This window comes from Chiloscyllium plagiosum, chromosome 1 (genome assembly GCF_004010195.1).
Source record: "Chiloscyllium plagiosum isolate BGI_BamShark_2017 chromosome 1, ASM401019v2, whole genome shotgun sequence".
Taxonomy (NCBI): domain Eukaryota; kingdom Metazoa; phylum Chordata; class Chondrichthyes; order Orectolobiformes; family Hemiscylliidae; genus Chiloscyllium; species Chiloscyllium plagiosum.
Genome location: NC_057710.1, coordinates 144,924,222 through 144,950,456, shown reverse-complemented (window position 1 = coordinate 144,950,456; position 26,235 = coordinate 144,924,222). Strand labels below are relative to the sequence as shown.

The 26,235-nt window shown below is 42.0% G+C and overlaps 1 protein-coding gene across 3 annotated transcripts in view; it reads left to right on the top strand.

The window, feature by feature from the left end:
- Positions 1 to 26,235, top strand: part of fstl5 (follistatin-like 5) — a 534,185-nt gene that overhangs the window by 388,423 nt on the left and 119,527 nt on the right. For all 3 annotated transcript variants that reach the window (XM_043698761.1, XM_043698740.1, XM_043698750.1), the window contains exon 8: positions 23,913 to 24,033. In XM_043698761.1, coding sequence (XP_043554696.1) covers positions 23,913 to 24,033 — 121 coding nt within the window. The remainder of the gene's footprint in view (positions 1 to 23,912; positions 24,034 to 26,235) is intronic.

The window sequence follows — 26,235 nt, the reverse complement described above, 5'->3', positions numbered from 1 at the left end:
GGCTGGAAGAACACAGCAAGCCAGGCAGCATCAGGAGGTGGCGATGTCAGCTTTTCGGGTGTTACCCTTCTTCAGGACTAGGGGTGGGTGTTTGGAGAGCTGCAGAAACAGGAAGAGGTAGGGGCAGGTTGGTGAAGTGGGGATAGGTGAAGACAGGCAGAAGGTACGACTTATTTGGTCAATGGGAGGGATGAATCGGCTTGGTGACCCGGGAGCAGTAGAAGGAGGGGGGAGAGGCTGGGAAGGGAGTTGGGGGATGGGACGGGAGGTTATTTAGAATTGAAGAACTTAATTTTGAATCCTCCGGGCTGTAGGGTGCCCACATGGGAGATAAGGTGCTGTTCCTCCAATTAGAGCTGAGGTTAGTTTTGGCAATGGAGGACGCCAAGGATGGTCATGTCAGAAAGGGAGTGATTGGGGGAATTGAAATGGATGGTGACTGGGATGTCCGGTCGACCCCTGCGGGCCCGGCTGCAATGCTCAGTGAGCCGTTGCCTAAGTTAACATTCGGTCTCCCTGATGTAGAGAAGACCATACTGGGACCATACTGTTGCAGAAAACTAGGTTGGAAGAGAGGCAGGTGAACCTCTGTCTCACTTGGAAGGACTGTTTGGGGCTCTGGGTGGAGGTGAGGAGAGTGGTGTGCCAAAACATTTTACATATTTTCCAGTTGCAGGGGAAGGGTACCTGGGGGTTCGGTGGTGAGAGAGGCTTGTCGGAGGTGTGGGCTGTATCTTTAAGAAAGTTGAAAACCTGGTAAGCCTGTCATGTGACTGACTGCAAGTACAGAGTGTGCTAAAAACTTTTAAAAATGTAACATTTGGCTGTGAAACAAATAGCTGAGCTGGGTTGCTATGTCCCACAAAAATTCGAATTGAGCCAATCAGTTTAAATTATGCCCCAGGATACAAACGCCAAATCAAATCTTTTATTATTTTGACGACATCAAACCAATGAGATGATCCGATATTTTGAGGTTCAAAAATCAGGCATTTTGAACAGTTAGCCAGAGCGGTAAAGAGCACCAATACAGACTGCCTGCAGACTCACTCTCTGAAAGGTACCTGTATCTATGAAAGACCTGAGCAGCTGAAGACTGAAGGAAGGAATCATAGAATGCCTATGGTGTGGAAACAGGCCCTTCAGCCCAACCTGATCCTCTGAAGAGTACCCCACCCAATCATTCCCCATTACTCTACTATCCCTGACAAATGTACCTAACCTACACACCCCCAAACACTTTGGGCAATTTAGCATGACCAATTCACCTGATCTACACATCTTTGAATTGTGGGAGGAAACCGGAGCACCCGGAGGAAACCCACGCAGACACGGGGAGAATGCGCAAACTCCACACAGTCAGTTGCCCGAGGCTGGATTCAAACTCAGGTCTGTGGCGCTGTGAGTTTGCATTGCTAACCACTGAGCCACCGTGCCACCCCACTAGAAGAAACCAAGAAATCTAGAAAGGGAAGATCGACAGGTTTTGAAACTTGATGTTTTTGTAAATCTTACTGGGGGTTTATCAAATCAGTAGATTGTTGTAGAGTGGGTGGTAGATAAATCAATTGGATAAAGGAGTTTTGCAGTGCAGATAGTTGTTGTTTAATGTTTTTTTGGAGTTAATGAATAAATTGTTAACGTTTTCTTTAAATCGTGGAATTTTGGATAGTTCTTTGTCACTCATACCTTTACAGATTACGAGGCGAAGTGAGCTTTTTTTGTGTGTCTGGTTTAAATTAACAGAAGGGTTTACCCCGTGTCATAACAGATGGTTTGTAGTAAATGTCCAGATGGAAAGTGTCACCGGAGATGGAAATGGTGAGGTCAAGAAAGGGGAGGGAAATGTCCAAGATGGACCAAGTGAATTTGAGGGCGGGGTGGAAGTTGTGGGTGAAAGTGGTTGAAGCAGGTACAAGAGCAACATTTAAAAAGTGGAAGTACATGGATGGGAAGAGTTTAGAGGGATATGGACCAAAATTGGGTAATTGGAACTAGCTGAGTGGACACCATGGTCAGCATGGACCAGGTTGGGCTAAAGGGGCTGTTTCCATGCTGTATTACTCTCTGACTCTATGCTGCAATTTCTGACAACCTTCCTCATTGTCCACGGTACCACCTATTTTAGCGTCATATGTAAGCTTAATAATCATGCCATGTACATTCTCATCCAAATCATTGATATAGATAACAAACGGCAATAGGCCCAACACCAACCCCTGAGGGACACCACTAGTCACAGGTTTCTAATCCAACAAGCATCCTTCCACTATTGCCCTCTGCTTCCTACCGTCAAGCTCATTGTGTCTCCAATTTGCCAGCTGTCCCTGGATTCTGTGCAATCTAACCTTCCAGAGCAGCCTTACCACGTGGAACCTTATTAAAGGCCTTTCTGAAATCCATCTACACTATGTTTACCACCCTATCCCCGTCAACCTTCCTGGTGACTTCATCAAAGAACTCTGACAGATTTGTGAGGCATGATTTCCCACGCACAAAGCCATGCTGACTCTTTCTCATCAAACCCTGTCTTTCCAAATGCATGTATATGTTATCCCTCAGAATCTTCTCAAGTAACTTACCCACCACAGATGCTAGGCTTACGGCTCTATAGTTCCCAGGCTTTTCTTTGCAGCCCTTCTTGAATAGGGACACAACATTTGTTACCCTTCAGTCTTCCAGGAATTCACCCATGGCTAATGATGCTGCAAAAATATCACCCGGGGTCCCTTCAGTTTCTTCTCCAGCCTTTTTGCAGGGTTCTTCATTATATCTGGTCAGGACCTGGAGATTTATCCACCTTCATACATTCTAATATGTCCAACTCCTCCTCTGCTGTAATATGGACAGTAGAGTCCCCAAGATATTACCACTAACTTTGCTGAGTTCCAATGTCTTCATATCATTCTTCAAATTAAGCACAGAGGAGAAATAGTCATTGCGAACCACGCCTGTCTCTTGCAGCTCCATACATACATGCCCACTTTGGTTTTGACTATTTCTGTCTGGTTATTCTTTTTCCTTTACTGTACAAAACATCTCTTGAGATTCGGGCTAATCTTCTCAGCCAAAGCTATCTCGTGCCCCCTTTCTCCCCTCTAGATTTCCTTTTGTAGTAAACTCCTATATTCCCTACATACCTCCAGGGGTTCCCTTGATCCCAGCTGCCTGTACCTTAGACATGCCTCCTTTTTTTTCTGGTCAAAGCCTCAATATCTCTTGTCATCCATGGTTTAGCCAGGGATTTTTTTCAGACAGGAGAACAGACAAGGAACAGAGGGATATGGACCATGTGCGGACAGATGGGATTAGTTTAGAATAGCATCATGGTCAGTCCAGATATGATGGGCTGATGGGCCTGTTCCTGCACTGTACTTTTCTATATTCTATGTTTGTGAAGGAACACCGAGGTAATTTGTGCATGCAACCAGAGGACATGGGTCAGGTTCTAAATGAATCTCCGGCTAATGGGGGAAATGATGTGAGCATAGAAATCAAGGAAGAGTACTGTGCTAGGCTTAAAAAAGAATAAGACCACATCTTCTAAGTAGTCTGGCAATCTTAAAATATCCAGGGCTGGATGAATCATATCCCACGCTGTTGAGTGAGACAAGGGAAAAAAAAAATGGCAGGGGTGGATGACAATAATTTTCAATTCCACTCTGGCAACAGGAGCAATGCCAGAGGACTGGGCTTAGTTTTGGGAGGGTTGATCTTGTAAGTTGGGGGATGACATGAAAATTGGTTTGGTAGTGAGGAGGATAACTTTAGCTTACAGGAGGATATTGAGCCGATCAGTTGAGCTGATCAGTGGCAAGTGGAACTCATTTGGGATGAGTGTGAGGTACTTTGTGACAATGCTGTCACTTTAAAAAGGTGACCCTTTCCTGGGTGTTTTTGAAGAGAGGTTGTAAAGGCCGAGGTGCCGAAATGGCCAGAAGGCCCTGCCTTGAAACATTACTTCAAAGGTCATCCCTTGTTCTGTTTCAATTTTATATGAAAATTAATGCAACCCATTAATGTAGTCGAGCTAAACAGTTCTAATGCAGCCAAAACACTGGAATCCAGTCAACAGCATAGATAATTTCTTAATTATGTTGTGCACATTAAAAAAAAGAATAAATCCTGTCTGGGAAATTACTGGCCAATTTACTTACTCTTAATAACCTGTAATGTGATATCAGTGATACCAGTTTTGGTTGTTCACTTTGCAGGTGTGCAAAGGAGAGTGATACCAACAATATAGATTTTATTGCCATGCTGGCTGAGGTTAGTCAACAAGGCACCGAGATCTACAACACAGAAAAAAGACCCTTCAGCTCACCGCATCAGTGCTTGTCAAAAAGAGCCACCTAGCAATTCTAATCTAATTTTCAAGCAGTTGGCCCACATCCTGTGTCCCTTGAAAAGGATTTCCTCACAGTGTTTTGCCCCTTACCCCAAAGGGATCCCCTCAGTCATTGATCCCCCCCATTAAGCGGCAAAGTTCTATCGTATCTCTGATCCTCTAACTTTATACATGTTGATTATGTCCCTTCTCAGTCTCATAGAACATAGAACAGTACAGCACAGTACAGTGCTCAACATTGTGCTGACCTTATATCCTACTCTAAGACCAAACTAACCTTCACTTTACTCATGCCCACCACTCTCTGAGTAAAGAATCTTCCTCTGACATCTCCCCTAAACCTTCCCCCAATCACCTGAAAATTATGCTCCCTTGTGGTAGCCATTTCCGCCCTGGGAAAAAGTCTCTGGCTATCCACTCTATCTATACCTCTCATCATCTTGTACACCTCCATCAAATCACCTCTCATCCTTCTTCACTCCAGTAACAAAAGCCTGAGCTCCCTCAAACGTTCTTCACATGACATGCCCTCCAGTTCAGGCAGCATCCTGGTAAATCTCCTCTGCACTCTCTCTAAAGCTTCCACATCCTTACTATAATGAAGCGACCAGAATTGAACACAATGTTCCAAGTGTGGTCTAACCAGGGCTTTATAGAACATTGAACACAACAGCGCAGTACAGGCCCTTCGGCCCTCGATGTTGCACCGACCTGTGAAACCAATCTGAAGCCCATCTAACCTACACTATTCCATTTTTATCCATACATCTACCCAATGACCATTTAAATACCCTAAAAGTTGGCGCGTTTACTACTATTGGAAGCAACCCATTCCACGCCCTTACTATTCTCTGAGTAAAGAAACTACCTCTAACATCTGTCCTATATCTATCACTCCTCAATTTAAAGCATATCACCAATCTGAGGAAAAAAGCTCTCACTGTCCAGCCTATCTAATTACTTTATGTGTCTCAATTAAGTCACCTCTCAACCTTCTTCTCTCCAACAAAAACAGCCTCAAGTCCCTTAGCCTTTTCTCGTATGACCTTCCCTCCATACCAGGCAACATCCTATAAAATCTCCTCTGAACCCTCTCCAAAGCTTCCACATCCTTCCCATAATGCAGTGCCCAGAACTGTACGCATACTCTAAGCGTGGCTGCACCAGAGTTTTGTACAGCTGCAGCATGATCTAATGGTTCCGAAACTCAATCCTTCTACCAATAAAAGCTAACACACCATATGCCTTCTTAACAACCCTATCAACCTGGGTGGCAACTTTCAGGGATGTATGTACATGGACACTCTGCTCCATCTGCTCATCTACACTACCAAGAATCTTACCCTTAGCCCAGTACTCTGCATTCCTGTTACTCCTTCCAAAGTGAATCACCTCACACTTTTCCACATTAAACTCCATTTGCCTCCTCTCAGCCCAGATGGGAGCTTGTATATGTCACTCTGTAACCTACAACATCCTTCTGAACTATCCACAACCCTACCGACCTTAGTGTCATCCGCAGCATAAACTTGTGGCTCTTAAACTCAATTCCTCTGCTAATGAAAGTCAACACACCATATACCTTCTTAACAACCCTATCAACTTGGGTGGCAAATTTGAGGGATCTATGGGCGTGGACCCCAAGATCCCTCTTTTCCTCTGCACTGCCCATGTCTAGTTGCAATCAATAACAGTTCTCCACACTGTCCATAACTCTACCAACTTTCATGTCATCAGCAAACTTACTAACCCAGCCTTCCACTTTCTCTTTAAAGTCATTTATAAAAATCACAAAGAGTAGAGGCTCCAGGACAGATCCCTGTAGAACATCACTGTTCACTGAGCTCCAGGCTGAATGCTTTCCATCTACTATTACCCTCTGTCTTCCAAATGCAAGCTAAGTCTGTATCGAGAAAGCCAAATTTCCCTGTGTCCCATGCCTCCTTACTTTCTGAATGAACCTATCATTGGTAACCTTATCAAACGCCTCGCTAAAATTCATATACACCACATCCACTACTCTACCTTGATCAATGTGCTTTGTCACATCCTCAAAGAATTCAATAAGACTTGTGAGGCATGACCTGACCTTCACAAAGCCATGCTGACTATCTCTAATCAAACAATACTCTTCCAAGTAATCATAAATCCTGTCTCTCAGAATCCTCTCCAATAATTTGTCCAGCACTGACATAAGACTGACTGTTCTGTGATTCCCAGGCAAAAGTGAGGACTGCAGATGCTGGGGATCAGAGTCTAGATTAGAGTGGTGCTGGAAAAGCACAGCAGGTCAGGCAGCATCCAAGAAGCAGGAAAAATTGACATTTCAGGCAAAAGCCCTTCATCAGGATTGAAGGCAAGGACTCTGCGGGGTGGAGAGATTCTCAGGGTTATCCCTATACCTTTTCTTGAACAACAGAATAATATTTGCCACCCTCCAAACATCTGGTACTACTCCAGTGGGCAGTGAGGACCCAAAGATCATCGCTAAAGGTGCAGCAATCTCTTCCCTTGCTTCCCAAAGTAACTTTGGGTATATCCCATCTGACTCAGTGGTCTTATCTATTCCCATGTTTTTCAAAATTTCCAGCTCATCCTCCTTCTTAACATCAACCTGTTCAGGCATGTCAGCCTGTTACACACTGTCCTCACAAATGATGTTGTCCCTCTCACTCGTGAACACTGAAGCAACGTACTCAGGAACAACCTCCTCTGGCTCCAGTCGCAAGTTCCATCCGCTATCCCTGAGTGACCCTAGCCTCACTCTGGCCATCCTCTTGTTCCTCACAAAAATATAGAATGCCTTGGGGTTTTCCTTTATCTGACCTGCCATGGCTTTTTCATACCCCCCTTCTACCTCTCCAAAGTCCATTCTTCAGTTCCTTCCTGGCTACCTTGTAACCCTCTAAAGCCCTGTCTGATCCTAGCTTCCTCAACCTTAAATAAGCTTCCTTCTTCCTCTTGATGAGATGTTCCACATCTCCTGTCATCCAAGATTCCTTCACCCTACCATCCCTTCCTTGCCACAGTCGGACCAACCTATCCAGGACTCACAGCCCTGAACAACGTCCACATTTCTGTCGTGCATTTCCCTGAGAATATCTGTTCCTAATTTATGCTCCACAATCTCTGCCTAATAGCATTGTAACTCCCCCTTTCCCAATTAAAAACTTTCCCATGCCATCTGCTCTTATCCCTCTCCATGACTATAGTAAAGGTCAGGGAGTTGTAATCATTATCACCGAAATGCTCTCCCACTGAGAGGTCTGACACCTGACCAGGTTCGTCACCAAGCACCAAATCCAATATGGCCTCCCCTCTAATCGGCCTATCTACATATTGAGTCAGGAATCCTTCCTGGACACACCTGACAAAATCTGCTCCATCCAATCTATTTGCACTAAGGTGGTTCCAATCAATATTAGGGAAGTTGAAGTCACCCATGACAACAACCCTGTTACTTCTGCAACTTTTCAAAGTCTCTTCTGCTCTAAGGAAAACAACCCAGTCTGTCCAATCTATCTTCATACCCCGGGGTACATCTTTGTAAACCTTCTCTGAACAGTCTCCAGTGCTATCAAATCCCTCCCATATGTGAATTCCAGACTTCATGTAATAGTTGAACTGTAACCTGATCAATATTTTAGATAATTCCAGTGCAATCTCCTTGATCTTAAACATGAATAAAGTGCATAAAGGAAAATAGCATATGCCTTCTTAAGAAATACCTTACGGGATCGGTGTACATGTGCACCAAAGTCCTTTTGGCCCTTGGTGGTTCCCAGGTACCTTCCCAATTTTAATTAAAGTCCCTCTTTCTCAACCCCACCGATCCCCACTCCGGCCAACCTGAAGAATCGCGCCATCTCTGAGGAAAGAGAACTGTGCACTGTGCCTCTGGGACTGTAGTGACTTTACCAGGTGACATTGGCAATGTTATAAAGGGCCACCTTCAGGAAGAGACAGGGTAGATGCAGGGAGGATGTTCCCGATGGTGGGTATGTCCAGAACCAGGCATCACAGTCTGAGGACCATTTCGGACAGAGATGTGGACACATGCTTCACCCAAACAGTGGTGAGCCTGTGGAATTCATTACCACAGGAAGTGGTTGAATCCCTACAGTGTGGAAACAGGTCATTGGCCCAACATGGAGAAAGTGAGGACTGCAGATGCTGGAGTTCAGAATCAAAGATTGTGGTGCTAGAAAAGCACAGCAGTCAGGCAGCATCCAAGGAACAGGAGAGTCAATGTGTTGAGCATAAGCTCTTCATCAAGAATGGCCCAACAAATCCACAGTGACCGTCCGAAGTGTATCCCAACCCAGACCTACTCCCCAACACTATTACTCCACATTTGCCCTGTCTAATGCACCTAACCTACACTATGGGCAATTTAGTATGGCCAATTCACCCAAACTGTACATCTTTGGATTGTGGGAGGAAACCCGAGCACCTAGAGAAAATCCACGCTGATACGGGGAGTTTGTGCAAACTCTCCACAGACAGTCGCCCAACACTGGAATCAAACCTTGGTCCCCAGCACTGTGAGGCAGCAGTGCTAACCACTGAGCCACCATGCTGCCCCCAAAACAATGTCAAAACATTTAATGTATTCAAGAGGCAGTTAGATACAGCATTTGGGGCAAATGGGATCAAAGGTTTAGGGGAGAAAATAGGATCAGGTTATTGAACTGGATGATCGGCCATGATCATGATGAATAGCAGAGCAGGCTCGAAGGGCTGAGTGGCTTCTTCCTACTCCTATCTTTATATTCATTGATTTGACTCCTTAGAGAAAGAAAAGAGTGATTGCTCTTGACATTCACGTTGCATTTGATCAAGTGCATCATTAACAGCTCTTAGAAAATTGAAGTCAATGGGAATCAAGCACTGGGTAATATGATGGTGTTTGCTAAACTTCAATCATGTCAACACAAGAACAGTCCTACTGGAGATTTTTAAGGCAGTATCCGAGGCCCAATCATGTCCACCTGCTTTATCTCATTTCCATGAGACCAAATTTTACTGCGAATTACATGGTGCTCTCTTCCATTTATGATTCTGAAGACAACAAATTAGTCCTTTCTCACATGTAACTTGATCTAGACGTGTAGTTCGTGGTAAATAATACTTGTGCAATACAAGTCCAACAAAAAAGAGGCTAATCACCTCTCTTTTTACAGAATCCCTTCAGTGTGGAAGAAGGCCATTCAGCCCATCTAGTCCACACTGACCCTCTGAAGGCCATCCCATCCAGACCCACACCCAACCCTGTCCATGTAACTCTGCACCAACCCCTGAACGCTATGGGCAATTTAGCATTGCCTGTGCACCTAATCTTCCCATCTTTAGACTATGGGAGGAAACCAGAGCACCAGGAGGAAACCTGTGCAGACACAGGGCGAATGTGCAAACTCAACATTACTATTGCTGTATCCTCCACCATCAATAAGCTGAGGTTTCTGTTAATTTAGAATGCCTGATATGTAATTAGACCAGCCACATAAACATGACAAGAGAAGGTCAGCGGTTGGGTATTCAGAAAGTAATACATCTTTTGACTCCAAAGTTACTCCACCATCTGCAAGGCACAAGCCAGGTGTCTGATGGAGCGCTCTCCATCTGGCTGGATAAGTACAGCAATAAAGAAACTTTGCATCATACATTACAAAGCAGCTACTTGATTGGCATTATATCCATTATTATAAAGATTCACACCCTCTACCACTGACACCCTGGCAAATCTTCAACTTCTCTCAGAATTACATTGAGTCTAAGCATTCAAACATTCACTACTAATGTCGTTTTCAGTTCATTTTTATCCTGCCTTTGAATGTCTCCCTGTTCCTTCATCAAAGTGGCAACAAACAATCTCTTGTCGTGCCATGTGTATAATTTTTAAATTGGATGGCTGCAATAATGAGCTCCATCTAAATTGTCTGAAGCATTTGTCCTTAAATTTCTCCAAAAGCCTTAAGTGGTTATGATTAATATCTACAATTGTCTCAGACACATTACCCTCAATATAACTAGTGAACTGTAACAACATCAAACTCAAGGTGTCCTTTGCAGTCGTGGAATACTTCTGTTGATGATTTTTCTCGAAAAATACCCAATTGGTCTTTCTACCTTCTCGTCGTCTTCTTGCAAGAGTACAAAGTCAATAATCCAATGACACTGGGTTGTAGACAAGAGGTTTATTTGAAATCACAAGCTTTCAGAGCACTGCTCCTTCATCATGGGAAGTGAAGGGAAGCGCACAGGCAAACTTGTAAAATACATATGTGGAAAGCTAATGGCAAGATAATTCCAGGTAATTAAGAGTGTCAACTTAATTTCCTGGATACATACAAAGAGTGTGAGTAGAGTGGCGACAGGATAATCTTTGAAATATGGCTGGTACATTTTTCATACAACATGGCATGATTTTAAACTAGTACAGTCCATTCAGAGTAACGAAAGCCAAAACTGTCCTCGCTCTTTTGGATAAAGATATCTGTCAGTACCCTGCCGGTGAATCCAACTTAGAAATATTAGTCGTTTGTCCCACCTTCTCAAAACAGCCTTCCAAATATGGAATAGGACAGAAATAAGATTTTGTAACTGCCTTGACTTTGCGATAGCCCACACACAGTCATTGGGCACCATCTGGTTTTGGCACCATTACTATAGGTGAGCTCCATTTGCTGCAATCGACTTAGAACATAGAACATAGAACAATACAGCACAGAACAGGCCCTTCAGCCCACGATGTTGTGCCGAACATTTGTCCTAGCTTAAGCACCCATCCATGTACCTATCCAATTGCCGCTTAAAGGTAAACCTCTATCAAGTCACCCCTAATCCTTCGCCGTTCCAATGAGAAGAGGCCTAGCACTCTCAACCTATCCTCGTACGACCTATTCTCTATTCCAGGCAACATCCTGGTAAATCTTCTCTGCACCCTCTCCAAAGCTTCCATATCTTTCCTAAAGTGAGGCGACCAGAACTGCACACAGTACTCCAAATGTGTCCTGTACAGTTGCAACATCACTTCACGACTCTTGATTTCAATCCCTCTGCTAATGAACGCTAATACACCATAGAGCTTCTTACAAACTCTATCCACCTGAGTGGTAACTTTCAAAGATCTATGAACATAGACCCCAAGATCCCTCTGTTCCTCCACCTTACTAAGAACCCTACCGTTAATCCTTAATTCCGCATTCTTATTTGTCTTTCCAAAATGGACAACTTCACACTTGGCAGGGTTGAACTCCATCTGCCACTCCTCAGCCCAGCTCTGCATCATATCTAAGTCTCTTTGCAGCCGACAAGAGCCCTCCTCACTATCCACAACTCCACCAATCTTCGTATCATCTGCAAATTTACTGACCCAAATGACTTCAATTATGTTGTTTTTGAGCATATGTTCAATCTCCTTTTCAGCCTGTGCCAACTTCAGAGGATCAAGTTTAGAAGCATGTCACTTAATTGAACAGCATTTCCTATTTCTATATTATGTGTAATTAGGTTAGTACTTCCCAGCCTTCTTCCCACATATTTCCCCATATGATTCTAATACCTCTTTCAGGTCATTTCAATTTTCCTCTACAAGTTAACTCAGTCACTTATTTTTGAGAACTTCCTCATTGTTCAATTGTTACGACATGGGGCAAACTCTCCGACTTAACTTAAAACCAGCAACACAGAAAAGATTTATCCTGTGCAGTAATTCATGAAAATTCGATATGCCAAGAACTATTTTAAACGTAAAAATTAACAAGTTTATTTCTTAAAGTATAACAGAGAATAATTAACTAATAGCTGTTTACAATTTCAAACTCTAACCTATCTTTTACCATCCCTTCTACAATACTAGTCCGATAAAACTACCAATTACGATTTACGAAACAAAACTTCTTATCTCAAAACCAGGCAGCATTCGGTTATCCTCTGTATTTGGGTCTTTGTTCTTCTTGGGGATTCTGCTTTACAGGTTACTAATCAATAAAGGTAATCAATAAAGGAAAATTTAAGAGAGCTATTTTTCAGCCAATCTTTTTATATGCTGGTAGCTTGGCAGTTCTCCTTACAACTGTTCAATTTTCCCCGGTCTTATACTCCCAGCATCGGATTGTGTCATTGGCTTTTAAGATTGTCAATATACTCAATTCAAACTCGATCAGAATTTGGCATTTTTCAGAGTATAATTCAAACTGATTGGCCAAATTCAAATCTGTTTTTGTCTTTTCCAGGCAATCGATTAATTTAACCTTCGACCAAGTATTACGTTGTTATTTTACTGAGAATACTTGGTGCTGTCAGGTAGCTCTACCAGCTTTTAAATCTCTTAAAGGTACAGTACACCCACATCTTTATAACACAATTTAATTTGAGGAATGTCCAATTCAGAAGGCTCTGAACTTGGTTCTTCACTCTGTGTTGTAACCAATAACACAGTCTCCTTTTGCTTTCCTTCCCTGTCAAAATACCTTTTGAGCAGATTCACATAACATACTCTGTGAGATTTATTTCTACCTAGCATTCTTATCAAATAGTTCACTTCACTCAATTTCCTTTTGACTTGATAAGGCCCACTAATCTTTGCTTTTAAAGGTTCAACTACCACCTCAAGTAACACTAAGACTACCAAAATTGCTAATTTTTGATTTCTTGTCTGATTCCTGTTTCATTACATGCTGGAATACTTTTAAATGCTGTCTCGCCAACTCACCCACTCTGTTTAATCTTACCCTAAAATTTGACACATCATCTAAATGTGTGACCTTTGAACTGTGACTCACCAATTTCTTCTTAATTAGCTTCAATGATCCTCTCCCCCCAGACCCAAAAAAGCTGACTCAAATGGATTGTACTTGATAGGTTAATTTGATGCATCCCCAATTGCAAAACGTACAAATGGACTTTCTATATTCCAATCCTTTGGTTCGTCTTGATTGTAAGCTCTCAACATAGTTTTTAAAGTTCAATGCCACTGTTCTAATGCTCACAATGATTCTTGATGGTACGCAGTGGATTTGAATTGTTTTATTCCTAGGCAATCCATGACTTCCTAGAATAACATTGATGTAGACTGTGACCCTAGATCTGATTGTATTTCTGTGGACAGTCTGTATCCAGTAAAAAAAGAGTAACTCTTCTCCAATCCTTTCAGCAAGGATATTGTGTAATAGACTGGCCTCTGGAAATCTAGTAGACACATCGCTATGGTCAACAAATACTGATTCCCCCTTTTTGTTTTAGGTAGGGATACTCCACAATTAATCCCTTGTAAATTGTGAGAATAGGTATTAAGGGTGGTGGTTTATCACACCTGAGGATTTCTAATTACTTGATATGCATGACATGTCCAGCAAAATTCACCCACGTTCTCATGCAGACCAGACCAATAAAAACATTTTTGTATTTTGGCTTGAGTTTTCCTTACTCCCAAATGATCTCCTATGTTTTAATTCATGTGCTACCTGCAGCGCCTCCTTTCTATAATCCACTGGTCATACAACTTGATGAACCTCTGGCAATTTGTATCTACCTGAATATCTGATGGTCTCCATCAAACATTTGATTTTAAGATAGTATCATTCTAAGATATACTCGGATTCTTTTTCTGTGTGCGATTTTAGATACAACTGCTTTAGTTTTTCATCTTGCCATTGTAATTTAATTAATTTATCTAAACTAAAAATATCCACTTTGTCCTCCATCTGTTCTTGTTTGTTGTTTTTCCTGAATTATTTGATCAAACATGTTCTCTGATAATTAGACTTCGACTTTCTTATCTTTATTCTCTGACTTCTCACCCTGCTTCAACATGTGGCTTTGTTACGTTGTTATCATGCATTTTTCACCATCCCAGGACATTTTCCCTGTTACACCTCAGTTGCTTGATTTTTCACTGGGCTTCTATCACAGTAGGAACCACTCTCACTTGTGATTCAATTGTATCATTGCTAAGGATAAACTGGTGTTCCCGGAACTGAGAATTTCCCCATTAGTCCTACCACCATTTCAGGAGTTTTCACCAGACTCTCCAACCTCACTCCATATAATGGGAACACAACTCATTTGACCATGAATTCCATGCATTGCCAGCTTTCCTGTCAATAATCATTCTGAACTACACATCTCCTCACCACTTGACATCAAAGAATGACTTGTTCCCTGACATAACTGCACATGGTCCAGTATCCTGTCACTAAGTCACCCTTTCTTTACATGTGCACTGTACATGGGCTGTGACCAGCCAGTCAGAGCCAGTCCCTGGACTGGGGAGTCCTTCTGAATCTCCTTGCTTATGTCTGTCAGCCTGGCCTCCCTAATTGGTCCAGGTTAATGACCCCAGTCAAGAATCTCATTGTCAATGAGATCAACCTGGCCATTCACTGCCACATCTCTTAAAATTTTAACTTCTTTACCTGCTCCTTCTGGCATATATGAGTAAACCTTGCCCCCCAAGTAAATTATTTGAAGAAATCTGGCACCTGCTTCTCAACCAACCCTTGCTCATGTTTTACAGCTTTTTAGCTTCCACTGTACTTTCCTTTACCACTTCAACAAAACTCACTGGCTTGTCCTGTTTTGCCATATCCATCTTCCCAGTGCTTTTTATAAACTACCAGCACTGCAACTTTATGTGGCCTATTTTATTGCACTGAAAACACCTGAGCAGTTTTACTTCTCATCCCCCTCATGGGTTTCCTTTTCACCCTGTGGTAATCTATCTTTCTTATCTTCAGAGAGATTGCTTGTTCTCTGATCACCTGAGAAGTTTTATTTTTCCCAGTTTCTATCCCTCACAGACTGTAATTGATGTTAGAAGCCAAACTTTGATTTGTGAACCAACCAATAACCATCTGCCATTTCCACTGTTAATCTTGCAGCTTTAACTCTCTGCTCTTCCACATGAGTTCTCACTACTTCAAGACGTGAATATTTGAACACATACGAAATGATATCTCTCTAAGCGCATTATATCTTTTGACCTATTTTCAATGCCTTGATCCATCTGTCAAAATGACTTTGTTTTATCTTTTCAAACTCAATGTTCATCTGACCAGGTTCCCTCCTGATATGTTGTCTGTAGGCTTCTGGTACTAGCTCATGTGCACCTAAGATGGCATTTTTCACCTCATTATACTCCCCAGATATCCTCTCTGATAGTTATGTAAATACCTCACTCGATCTGCCAACTTTGTTTGGATTAACAATACCAACATGGTCACCGGCTATTTCATTCATTTAGTCACTTTCTCAAATGAAATGAAGAAAGCTTCGACATCCTTCTCATCCAACATAGGCAACCCTTGGACATATTTAGACAGCTCCCCACTTGGCCTATGGTTACACTACCCTCTACACTAAGCCTACCTTCTACCTTCACCAGTGCCCTTTTAATTCGACCTTCCTCTCGAATTGCCAGCTTCTGAAGTTCAAGCATAATCTCTTTCTGCCCTTCCTCTGTTTTTAATCACAATTCAAGCTGCCTCATTTTCAATAGAATGTTAGCCATTTCTGAAGATTCTGCTGGCAGTCCTGGCAATTATAAATGTTGCAAAGTTGCCACAACCATCCCCGTTCCTTTCAGACACAGACAACCCCGAATCTAGCTTGTTTGCTGATTCTGAAAGCCTTGCCTTCTCACTTTCTGTAAAACTCTCAAAGTGACCTCTTTCACCTCCAGGAAACTCTGAGTGAAAGAGTCATTACTACACGAGGCACATCCTATTGAAACCAAACGGGTTCCGCACCCGAAATCATAGACCCTAACACTGACCATGGGCTGCCTCTGTGCCCAATAATCCAAAATTCAACTCGGAATTAGAAATTTTGATCCAAACAAGAGCACCCAATTTGTTATGGACCACACCAAATCCCCTCCAAATACTCACAAGATAGTCTGGACCATATCTTGTCTTAATTTGAAGGTAAATATAAAATGTTGCATTCCAGGCATAATTTGATTGGTGAAACTATTGGATTTACAGCAAAAATCACTTCAATTATCCACTATGGTTGATCAGAGAATCATAGAACCCCTAGTACAGCTCAAGACTATTCAGCCCATCAAGTCTACACTTACCCTCCAAACAACAAACCCACCCAGACCTCCACTACGCCTGTGAACCTACATTACCCATGGCTAATCCTTCTAACCCTGGACATTGTGGGGTGATTTAGGGTCAATCCACCCTAACCCACACATCTTTTGGTCTGTGTAAGGAAACTGGAGCACCCAGAGGAAACATGCGCAGACACAGGGAGAATACGAAAACTCCATACAGACAGTTACCCTGAGGCTGGAATCAGACTGGGTTCTTGGTGCTGTGAGTCATCAATGCTAACCACTGAGCCACTGTGCCATCCTAAACATAGGAAATGCTTATTTTGCTGAAATCTGTGTTAAAATACAACAAAATAAAGATGAAATTGGAATAACAACTGGAAGATTTAACAGAATAATAGACACTTTAACTATTTATTAGAACCTAACATTTTCTTATTTCAAAAGTAAAGTGTAAGATGCTGCATTCCAGATTTAATTCGATTGGTCAAACTACTTGATTTAAAGCAAAACAAACAAAAAAAATTCATTCACTATAATTAAAATACAACAAAAGAAAGAAGGAACTAGAATAACAATGCTGTAAGAAAGCTTAGGGGAATGCTTGATATTGTAACTATTACTAAGTTACTGCTCCAACATAGTAACGTCCCATAAACACATCCTTGCAAAAAGGAAAATTCAGAAAACAGATTGTCTCATATGCAAGTCCGGCAATCCAGGAGACAAAAAAATCAAGAGAAAACTCTGAGAGAGAGTATCGGCCTAGAGAGATTTACTACTGCTTCCAACCCTACTGAGTCCCCAGCAACAACTACTGAAAATTAAAACTAAAAATCCTGATTGTGCGGGAGCTCGACCACACCCACTCAGTCTACTTCTATTGTTCTAACTTTGAAAAGAAGAGCCAAGGTCACACAAGCTGTTTAGTAGCTTTGGTAGACTGCTCAATAACTACCTTAAAATGGCTCTTCAAATGAATCTTCAAAATGCGCCTCTTAAAGCCAAAATATCGTAACAGTAATAAGAAGAGGTTAAACATGTCTGTGAATGCTTCCACACAGGATCTGAGTGCATGGCTGGGGACTCTGTCTGGGCCAGTCACTTTCTTTCTTTTGCAAGAAGGCCAATCTAACATCTGTGGCAGTGACCATGGGTACAGGTGCATCTGAGGCTGATGGGATAGGTGACATTTCACTGACCTTCTGTTCAGAGCCAGTGTAGAATGCATTGAACGCATCAGGTAGGGATGTACTATTGACCGCAATTCTGTTCAACTTCACTTTGGAGCCCATTAAGTCACATAACCCTGGGCACGGACGATCAGTGTCCGTGTGGTTGGTCTGGGTTTCAAGCTTAGTTTGGTATTGCTTTTTGGTATCTCTGATGGCCTTACAAAGGTCGTACCTGTATTTCCTGTACAGGTCAGAGTTACCCAATATGGTTGCCTCAGACTTGGACTTCAGTAGAACAGAGAACAGTACAGCACAGTACAGGCCCTTTGGCTCTCGAAGTTGTGCCGACCTTTCGTCCTACTCTCAGATCAAACTAACCTACATACCCTTCATTTTACTATCATCCACGTGTCTATCCAAGAGTCATTTAAATGTCCTTAATGTATGTGACTCTACTACCACTGCTGGCAGTGCATTCCATGCACCCACCACTCTCTGTGTAAAGAACCTACCTCTGACATCCCCCCTAAACCTCTCCTCCAAGCACCTTAAAATTATGCCCCCCTCGTGATAGCCATTTCCACCCTGGAAAAATGTCTCTGGCTATCCGCTCTATCTATGCCTCTCATCATCTTGTACACCTCTATCAAGTCACCTCTCATCCTCCTTCACTCCAATGAGAAAAGTCTTAGCTCCCTCAAGCTTTCTTCAGAAGACATGCCCTCCAGTCCAGGCAGCATCCTGGTAAATCACCTTTTTACCCTCCTGAAGCTTCCACATCTTTCCTATAATGAGGCAACCAGAAATGAACACAGTATTCTAAGCATGATGTACCTAGGGCTTCATAGAGTTGCAGCATAGCCTCACAGCTCTTAAACTCAATCCCCCCATGAATGAAAACCAACACACCATACGCCTTCTTAACAACCCCATTAACTTGGGTGACAACTTTGAGGGATTTATGGACCTCGACCACAAGATCCCTCTGTTCCTCCACACTACCAAGAAACCTGTCTTTAACCCCGTATTCTGCATTCAAATTCAACCTTCCAAAATGAATCACTTCACACTTTTCCAGGTTGAACTCCCACCTGCCACTTCTCAGCCCAGCTCTGCATCCTGTTGCAACCTACAACAGCCACTATCCACAACTCCACCAACCTTCCTGTCATCAGCAAACTTACTAACCAATCCTTCCACTTCCTCATCAACTCATTTATTAAAATCACAAAGAGCAGATGTTCCAGAACCGATCCCTGCGGAGTACCACTGGTCACCGAGCTCCAGGCTGAGTAGTAGGGAGTGGATCCATCATGTCTGGTTGGGAAGCATTCAGATTTATTTCTTCGGCACTTACTTATGAAAACTGTGACAGTAGTGGTGTATTTATTTATGGTTGGCCACTGAGTTCTTGAATGTGGCCCAGTCCATTGACCCTAAGCAGTCCCGGAGAAGCCATTCCCTTGCCTCAGAACAACACTGTATACTTTCTGTACTGGGAAAAACTGGTGGATGGATAAATGGAGATAATGTGAACATGCTTAGAATCAGAATGATAATTGTGTTCACAAAATAACTGAGTGCTACTTTGACAGAGCATGCTTGTAAAATTTGGTAGGATAGAATCTAGAACAAGAAATCATGGAATGAAAGGACGTAAGGGCAAGATTTAATTGGTTCAGTTGAGACCAAGAAGATCTCGTAAACTTTGGTTCATCATGGAATCCCAACTGGGTTTATGCTCCTCAGTCATTCCTTAATTGCTTGTACTCAAGACTTCCTATTTTGAAATGTTTGGGAATACCTTGGCATGAAGGGTAATTTACTTCCTTTCTGATTTGATGGGTTCTGAGCTGACTGATAGTCCTGTGCAGAATGTGGAGCCTCTACCATATGCAGGACCAGTGGTGATTGGAGGGTCATGTAGATGAATAATTGGGAAGATTGAATCATAGAGTTTTAAAGTACAGAAAGAGGCCATTTTACCTGTTGTGTCTGTATACTGGCTCCCAAAAAGTCACCAGTTAGTCCCACTCTCCAGCCCATCTAGGTAGCCGTTTAAATTAATCACTTTCTATTATATATATCCAGTTCTGTTTTGAAGCCTCCACCAGTCTCCCAGGCAGCACATTCCAAATCTTAACAGCTCTATGAGTAAAGATGTTCTCATTTCAGTCTTAGCTCTCTTGCAAACAATCTTGAAATTGTTACCTCCAGTTACTGACATACCAGCTAGTGGAAGCAGAATATCCATCATTCCACTGTCAAAATTTTCCATATTTTTGAACACCTCAATAAGGTCACCTCTTAATTTTCTAATTGCTCTAATTTTTTTTAATGTCCAAAATTCTTCATTCTAGGAAATCTCCTTTGAAATCTCTCCACGCCTTTAATGTCCTTCCTTAACTAAGATACCTAAAACACAATACAGAGGAACCTTGATTATCGGAAGGACTCGGGCAGGGAGTATTTAATTTAGTTAATTGAATTCCAGATAATCAAATGCCGGATAACATAGATTAGCCAAGCATTGGGATCTTGCGATCTTGCTGGATAATCCAATATTCGGATAACCTAATGTCATATAATCAAGGTCCCTCTGTAGTCCAAATGTGATCTGACCAATGATTTGTAGAGGCATAGTACCGTATTCTGAATGCCACTATGTGCCAGCTTGAGCACTCTCTTCTATCCCTCAAGGTCACAGATACACACAAACACACACACACACGTGCACACACACACACACACACGTGCACACACACACACGTGCACACATACACCTTCTTTGCATTGCTTTGCCCTGTGGAAAGCTAAACTATTTTTGACTATTGATGCTGACCATTAACACTTATTATGCACCTATATCCTTTATTTCCATGCCATCCTCTATTTCCCTTTCTCTTTTGCTCTGGACACTCTCAGTATCTGTCCCACTTGCTCCTCCTCTCCATTGGTCAACAGTGTAAAACCACCATTTTCCAGCCCCCTTCAGTTCCAGAGAAGAGTCAGATCAGACACAGAAAGTTAGCTTTATTTATTTCTCCACAAATGTTGCTAGACCTACTGAGTTTCTCTGGCACATCCTGGTTTTATTTCAGACCTCCAGCATCCGCAGTTCTCCATTTTGATCAGTCACAAGCCAAAGACTCCCATTAGCCAGTGGGGAGTTTTGACCTCGACAGTGCTTGCACACTTGTTAAGAAATGAACAACTGCCAATCAATAAGAAGTCCAACAGCTCTTCAATCCCAACATTAATGCTGAAACTGGTGGCCACTTCTAGCTAAATGGAGGAATTCGTTTCGTGAGGATCACTAGAATAGGTTATGCCAGACTCCATGGAAATGGGTGGAACTCATCATTAGGTTCTTGCAGTTCTTGCTGCTTTTGGGGGCCATTCATGGTCCACAGAGTTCCTAGTCAGGTAGGTCTCCAAATCCACAAGGAGACAGCCAGGATGTACCTAGCATTCTGCCAATCTATTGACGTACTCAGTTGCTGCTACTAGTATTCGTGGAAACAGCCCCTCAAGTAGATAATTGTTCACCTTCCCCACTATGTTAACTGCCAGTGGTGTCAGGGGGTAATAGCTATACCCTGTCCTTGGAACCATAATTTTGCAAACCTCTATCAGGTCGCCCCTCAACCTCCGTTTTTCCAGTGTAAACAATCCAAGTTTATCCAACATCTCCTCATAACTAAAATCCTCCAGACCAGACAACATCCTCGTAAACCTTCTTTGCATTCACTCCAAAGCATCCACATCCTTCTGGTAGTGTGGCAACCGGAACTGCATGCAATATTCCAAATGTGGTCTTACTAAAGTTTAGTACAGCTGTCAGATGACTTGCCAACTTTTATGATTGATGACCCAGCCAATGAAGGCAAGCATGCTGAATGCCGTCTTGATCACCTGATCCATCTGCATTCCCACTTTCAGGTATCTGTGAACCTGAACACCCAGATCCCTTTGAATATCAATGCTTCAAAGGTTTCTGCCATTTATTGGATAATTTGGACCTGAATTTGATCTTCCAAAACTTATAATCTTGCAATTGTCTGAATTAAACTCCATCTACCATTTCTCTGCCCAAGTCTGCAATCTATATATATATACCGCTGTATCATTTGACAAACCTCCTCACTATCTATAGAGTCATAGAGCCTACAGAATGGAGAAGGCCTGTTGGCCCAAATTGGTCCATGCTGACCAAAATGTTCACCGACACTAACACCATTTTGCTGTAGGCCCATATCATTCTGAAACTTTCCTATCCATGATTTGCACAAAATCTCTTTTAAATGTCTTTAGTGTACTTCCGCCAATAGCTGATTCCATATGCATGGCAGCCCCTTTGTAAAAACATTACCCCTCAGGTTCACTTTTATTCTTTCCCCTCTAACCTTAAACTGATGCCCTCTGGTCCTCTATTCCCCTATCTTGGGGAAAAGACTGCGTGCATTCACCCTATCCATGCCTCTCATGATCTTATACACCTCTATAAGGTCCCCCTCCGTCTCCTACGTTATAAAGAAAAACGTCCTAGCTTGTCTAACCTCTCCTTATAACTCAGACCGTTGAATTATGGCAACATCCTTGTAAATTCCTTCTGCATTTTTTCCACTTTAATAGCATCCTTCCATTAACAAGGTGACCAAAGTTGAACACAATACTCTAAGTGCTGCCTCACCAACGTCCTGTACAGCTGCAACATAACTCCCTAACTTTGATACTCAATGCCTTGACTGATGAAGATTGATGAATCCCACCAATTTCAGTGTCACCCACTAACTTATTACACAGACCACCTACATTTCTTTACAAACAACAAAGGTCCCAGCACTGATCTTTGCGGAACACCACTCGTGTCTGCTACTTCTACTACTACTGTCTGTCTTCTGTGTTGAAACCAGTTTTGTATTCGATGTAAGGCATTCATTAAGGATCTTATCCATTTCCTCTGGCTCCACACATAACCTCCCTACTTTATCCTTGAGAAGGCCTACTGTTTACCTAGCTACCCTCTTCCTCATAATATATGCTTAAAATCCTTGGGATTCTCCTTAACAATGCTGGTCAAGGAGATATCATAGCCCCATTTAGCCCTCCTCCTAACTCACTGCTTGAGATCCTTCCTACTTTCTCTATATTCTCCATTGATTCATCAGATTTTAGTTGCCAAGATATTAGGTATGCTTCTTTTTTTTGGACCATGCTGATTATTTCCTCTGTTATTCAAGGTTCTCCAATACTGCCTTTCCTGTCCTTATAGGAATTTTCAAAGGAATCCTGCATGTTCTGCACTCTAATCAAGTGTTCCTTAAAAGACTCCCACATGTCAAATGTCGATTGGCCCTCAGTTGCTTCCAAGCTACATGCTCCAATCCTTGCCTAATTCAGTTGTAGTTGGTCTTCCCCCAGTTTAAAACATTCATCTAAGGTCCACTCGTGTCCTTGTCAAAAGTATCTAAAAACTCATGGAATTATGGTCACTATTCCCTAAATCCTCAACCACTGTAACTTTGGTACCAATACCAGGTTCAACATGGCCCCCTCCCTCATTGGACTATCTACATACTGTTTCATTAAACCTTCCTGGACACATCTAAAAAATTGCTTCCATTTCTATATTCTAAATTTTGCATGTAAGTTCAGTAATTAGTTATTTTGTTTGTATGTTTCAGAAATGTACGGAAAAGGAAATGGAGACAGAAAAGATTTTATTTAAAAATTTCATTTGAATAAATGGAAAACAAAATGGTTACATTTTTCTTTATTTTCTTTAATCTGTATACTAGTGTTATATCTTTCTGCTGACATGCTTGGCTCAAAAAATAACTTTGTTGAAAACAATCCAATACTGTCAGAAAAAAATATGTTCTCTCTGTTTGCGAAAGGTTTGCTATCGGCTATTACAGCACCTCTTTTCTATTCTGCAAGTCCTTTCCATTGATATACAGTCACCAAAGTGGCTATTTAAAAATCATTGCTTTTACTCTTAATATTAAAAGAATCAGTGGATTCATAACCACTGTGATTAATGACAGCTATAAATGTAGAGCTTTGCTGGACCTTTTTCAACACTTTGGATTGTACCTTTGCCATTTTTTATTGTTGGTGGAATAGTTGCCCAGATTTATCTAAATGTCATTTTTGAGGTGAATAAAGTATTGTATTTTTAAGTAATATCACATGCATTTATATCAGGAATATTTTTACATGATTTATCAGTTTTGCAAATATATGTACTGCAATAAGTGTAAAACTGTGATGCTCAGTTTAATTAAATAATTTCCACTAAACTATTGATTCTGTTCCACAGGATTTTGGTGATGATGGTTCTCTATATATAACCAAGGTTACAACAACTCACATGGGAAACTATAGTTGTTATGCCGATGGCTATGAAAAGCTCCATCAGACTCATATCCTGCAAGTAATTGGTAAATATGATCTGTCAGTATGATTGCATATAATATCATAACCCATGGTATCTTGTTCCATGTAGGAGTTCAATCAAAGGATAGTGGGCCATGAAAATGTGGCTGGCTTACATTATGCAACCTATAGCAACCATGATATTTTCAATATTTGAAAGTTAAATAGGATGGGATTGAGGTTCATAAGGAGGAGGTGTTAGCCATTCTAGAAAGTTTGAAAACAAATAAGCCCCCTGGACTGGATGGGATTTATCCCAGAATTCTCTGGGAAGCTAGGGAGGAGATTGTGGAGCCTTTGACTTTGATCTTTATGTCATCATTGTCTACAGGAATAGTGCCAGAAGACTGGAGGATAGCAAAGGTTGTCCCCTTGTTCAAGAAGGGGAGTAGAGACAACCCTGATAATTATAGACCAGTGAGCCTTACTTCGATTGTGGATAAAGCATTGGAAAGGATTGTAAGAGATAGGATTTATAAACATCTAGAAAGAAATAAGTTGATTAGGGATAGTCAACAAGGTTTTGTGAAGGGTAGGTCATGCCTCACAAACCTTATTGAGTTCTTTGAGAAGGTGACCAAACAGCTGGACGAGGGTAAAGCGGTTGATGTGTTGTAAATGTATTTCAGTAATGTGTTTGGTAAGGTTCCCCATGACAGGCTATTGCACAAAATATAGAAGCATGGGATTGAGGGTGAGTTAACAGTTTGGATCAGAAATGGTTAGCTGAAAGAAGACAGAGGTTGGTTGATGGGAAATGTTCATCCTGGAGTTCAGTTACTATTGATGTTTTGGGGCCACTGCTGTTTGCCATTTTATAAATGACCTGGATGAGGGCATAGAAGTATGGGGTAGTAAATTTGCCAGATGACACTAAAGTCAGTGGAGTTGTGGGCAGTGTAGAAAGATGTTGCGGGTTACAAAAGGCCATAGATAAACTGCAGAGTTGGGCTGAGAGATGGCAAATGGAGTTTAACGCGGAAAAGTGTGAGGTGATTCACTTTGGAAAAAGTAAAAGGAATACAGAGTAATGGGCTACTGTTAAGATTCTTGGTAATGTGATGAACAGAGAGATGTCAGTGTCCCTGTGCATAGATCCCTGAAAGTTGCCACCCAAGTTGATAAGGTTGTTAAGAAGCCTTATGATGTATTTGCTTTTATTGGTAGAGGGATTGAGTTTCGGAGCTATGGGGTCATGTTGCAGATGTACAAAACTCTGGTGCGGCTGCACTTGGAGTATAGCACACTTTTCTGATTGCTGCATTATAGGAAGGATGTGGAAGCATTGGAAAGGTTTCAGAGGAGATTTACCAGGATGTTGCCTAGTATGGAAGGCAGGTCTTATGAGGAATGGCTGAGGAATTTGAGGCTGGTTTCATTAGAGAGAAGAAGGTTGAGAGGTAATTAAATGAGACATACAAGATGATCAGAGGATTAGACAGAGCCTTTTCCCTCGGATGGTGACAGCTAGCACAAGGAGACGTAGCTTTAAATTAAGGAGTGATAGATGGAGGACAGATGTCAGAGGTAGGTTCTTTACCCAGAGAGTAGTAAGGGTATGAAATGCCCTGGATGCCTCATTCCTGATGAAGGGCTTATGCCAGAAACGTCAATTCTCCTGCTTCTCGAATGCTGCCTGACCTGCTGTGCTTTTCCAGAAAAGGAGGTTATCTCAGATTACAGCGGGATGTTGATTAGATGGACCAATGGGCTGAGGAATGGGAGATAGAGTTTAATTTAGATAAATGCGAGGTGTGCTGCATTTTCGAAAAGCAAATCTTAACAGGACTTATACACTTCATGGTGAGGTCTGAGGGAGTGTTGCTGAACAAAGAGACCTTGGAGTGCAGGTTCATAGCTCCTTGAAAGTGGAGTCGCAGGTAGATAAGATTTTGAAGAAGGCGTTTAGTATGCTTTCCTTTATTGGTTAGAGTATTGAGTACAGGAGTTGGGAGGTCATGTTGCAGCTGTACAGGACATTGGTTAGGCCACTGTTGGAATATCGTGTGCAATTCTGGTCTCCTTCCTATCAGAAAGATGTGGTGAAACTTGAAAGGGTTCAGAAAAGATGTACAAGGATGTTGCCAGGGTTGGAGGTTTTGAACTATAGGGAGAGGCTGACCAGGCTAGGGCTATTTTCCCTGGAGCGTCAGAGATTGAAGGTTGACCTTATAGAGGTTTTCAAAATAATGAGGGGTATGGATAGG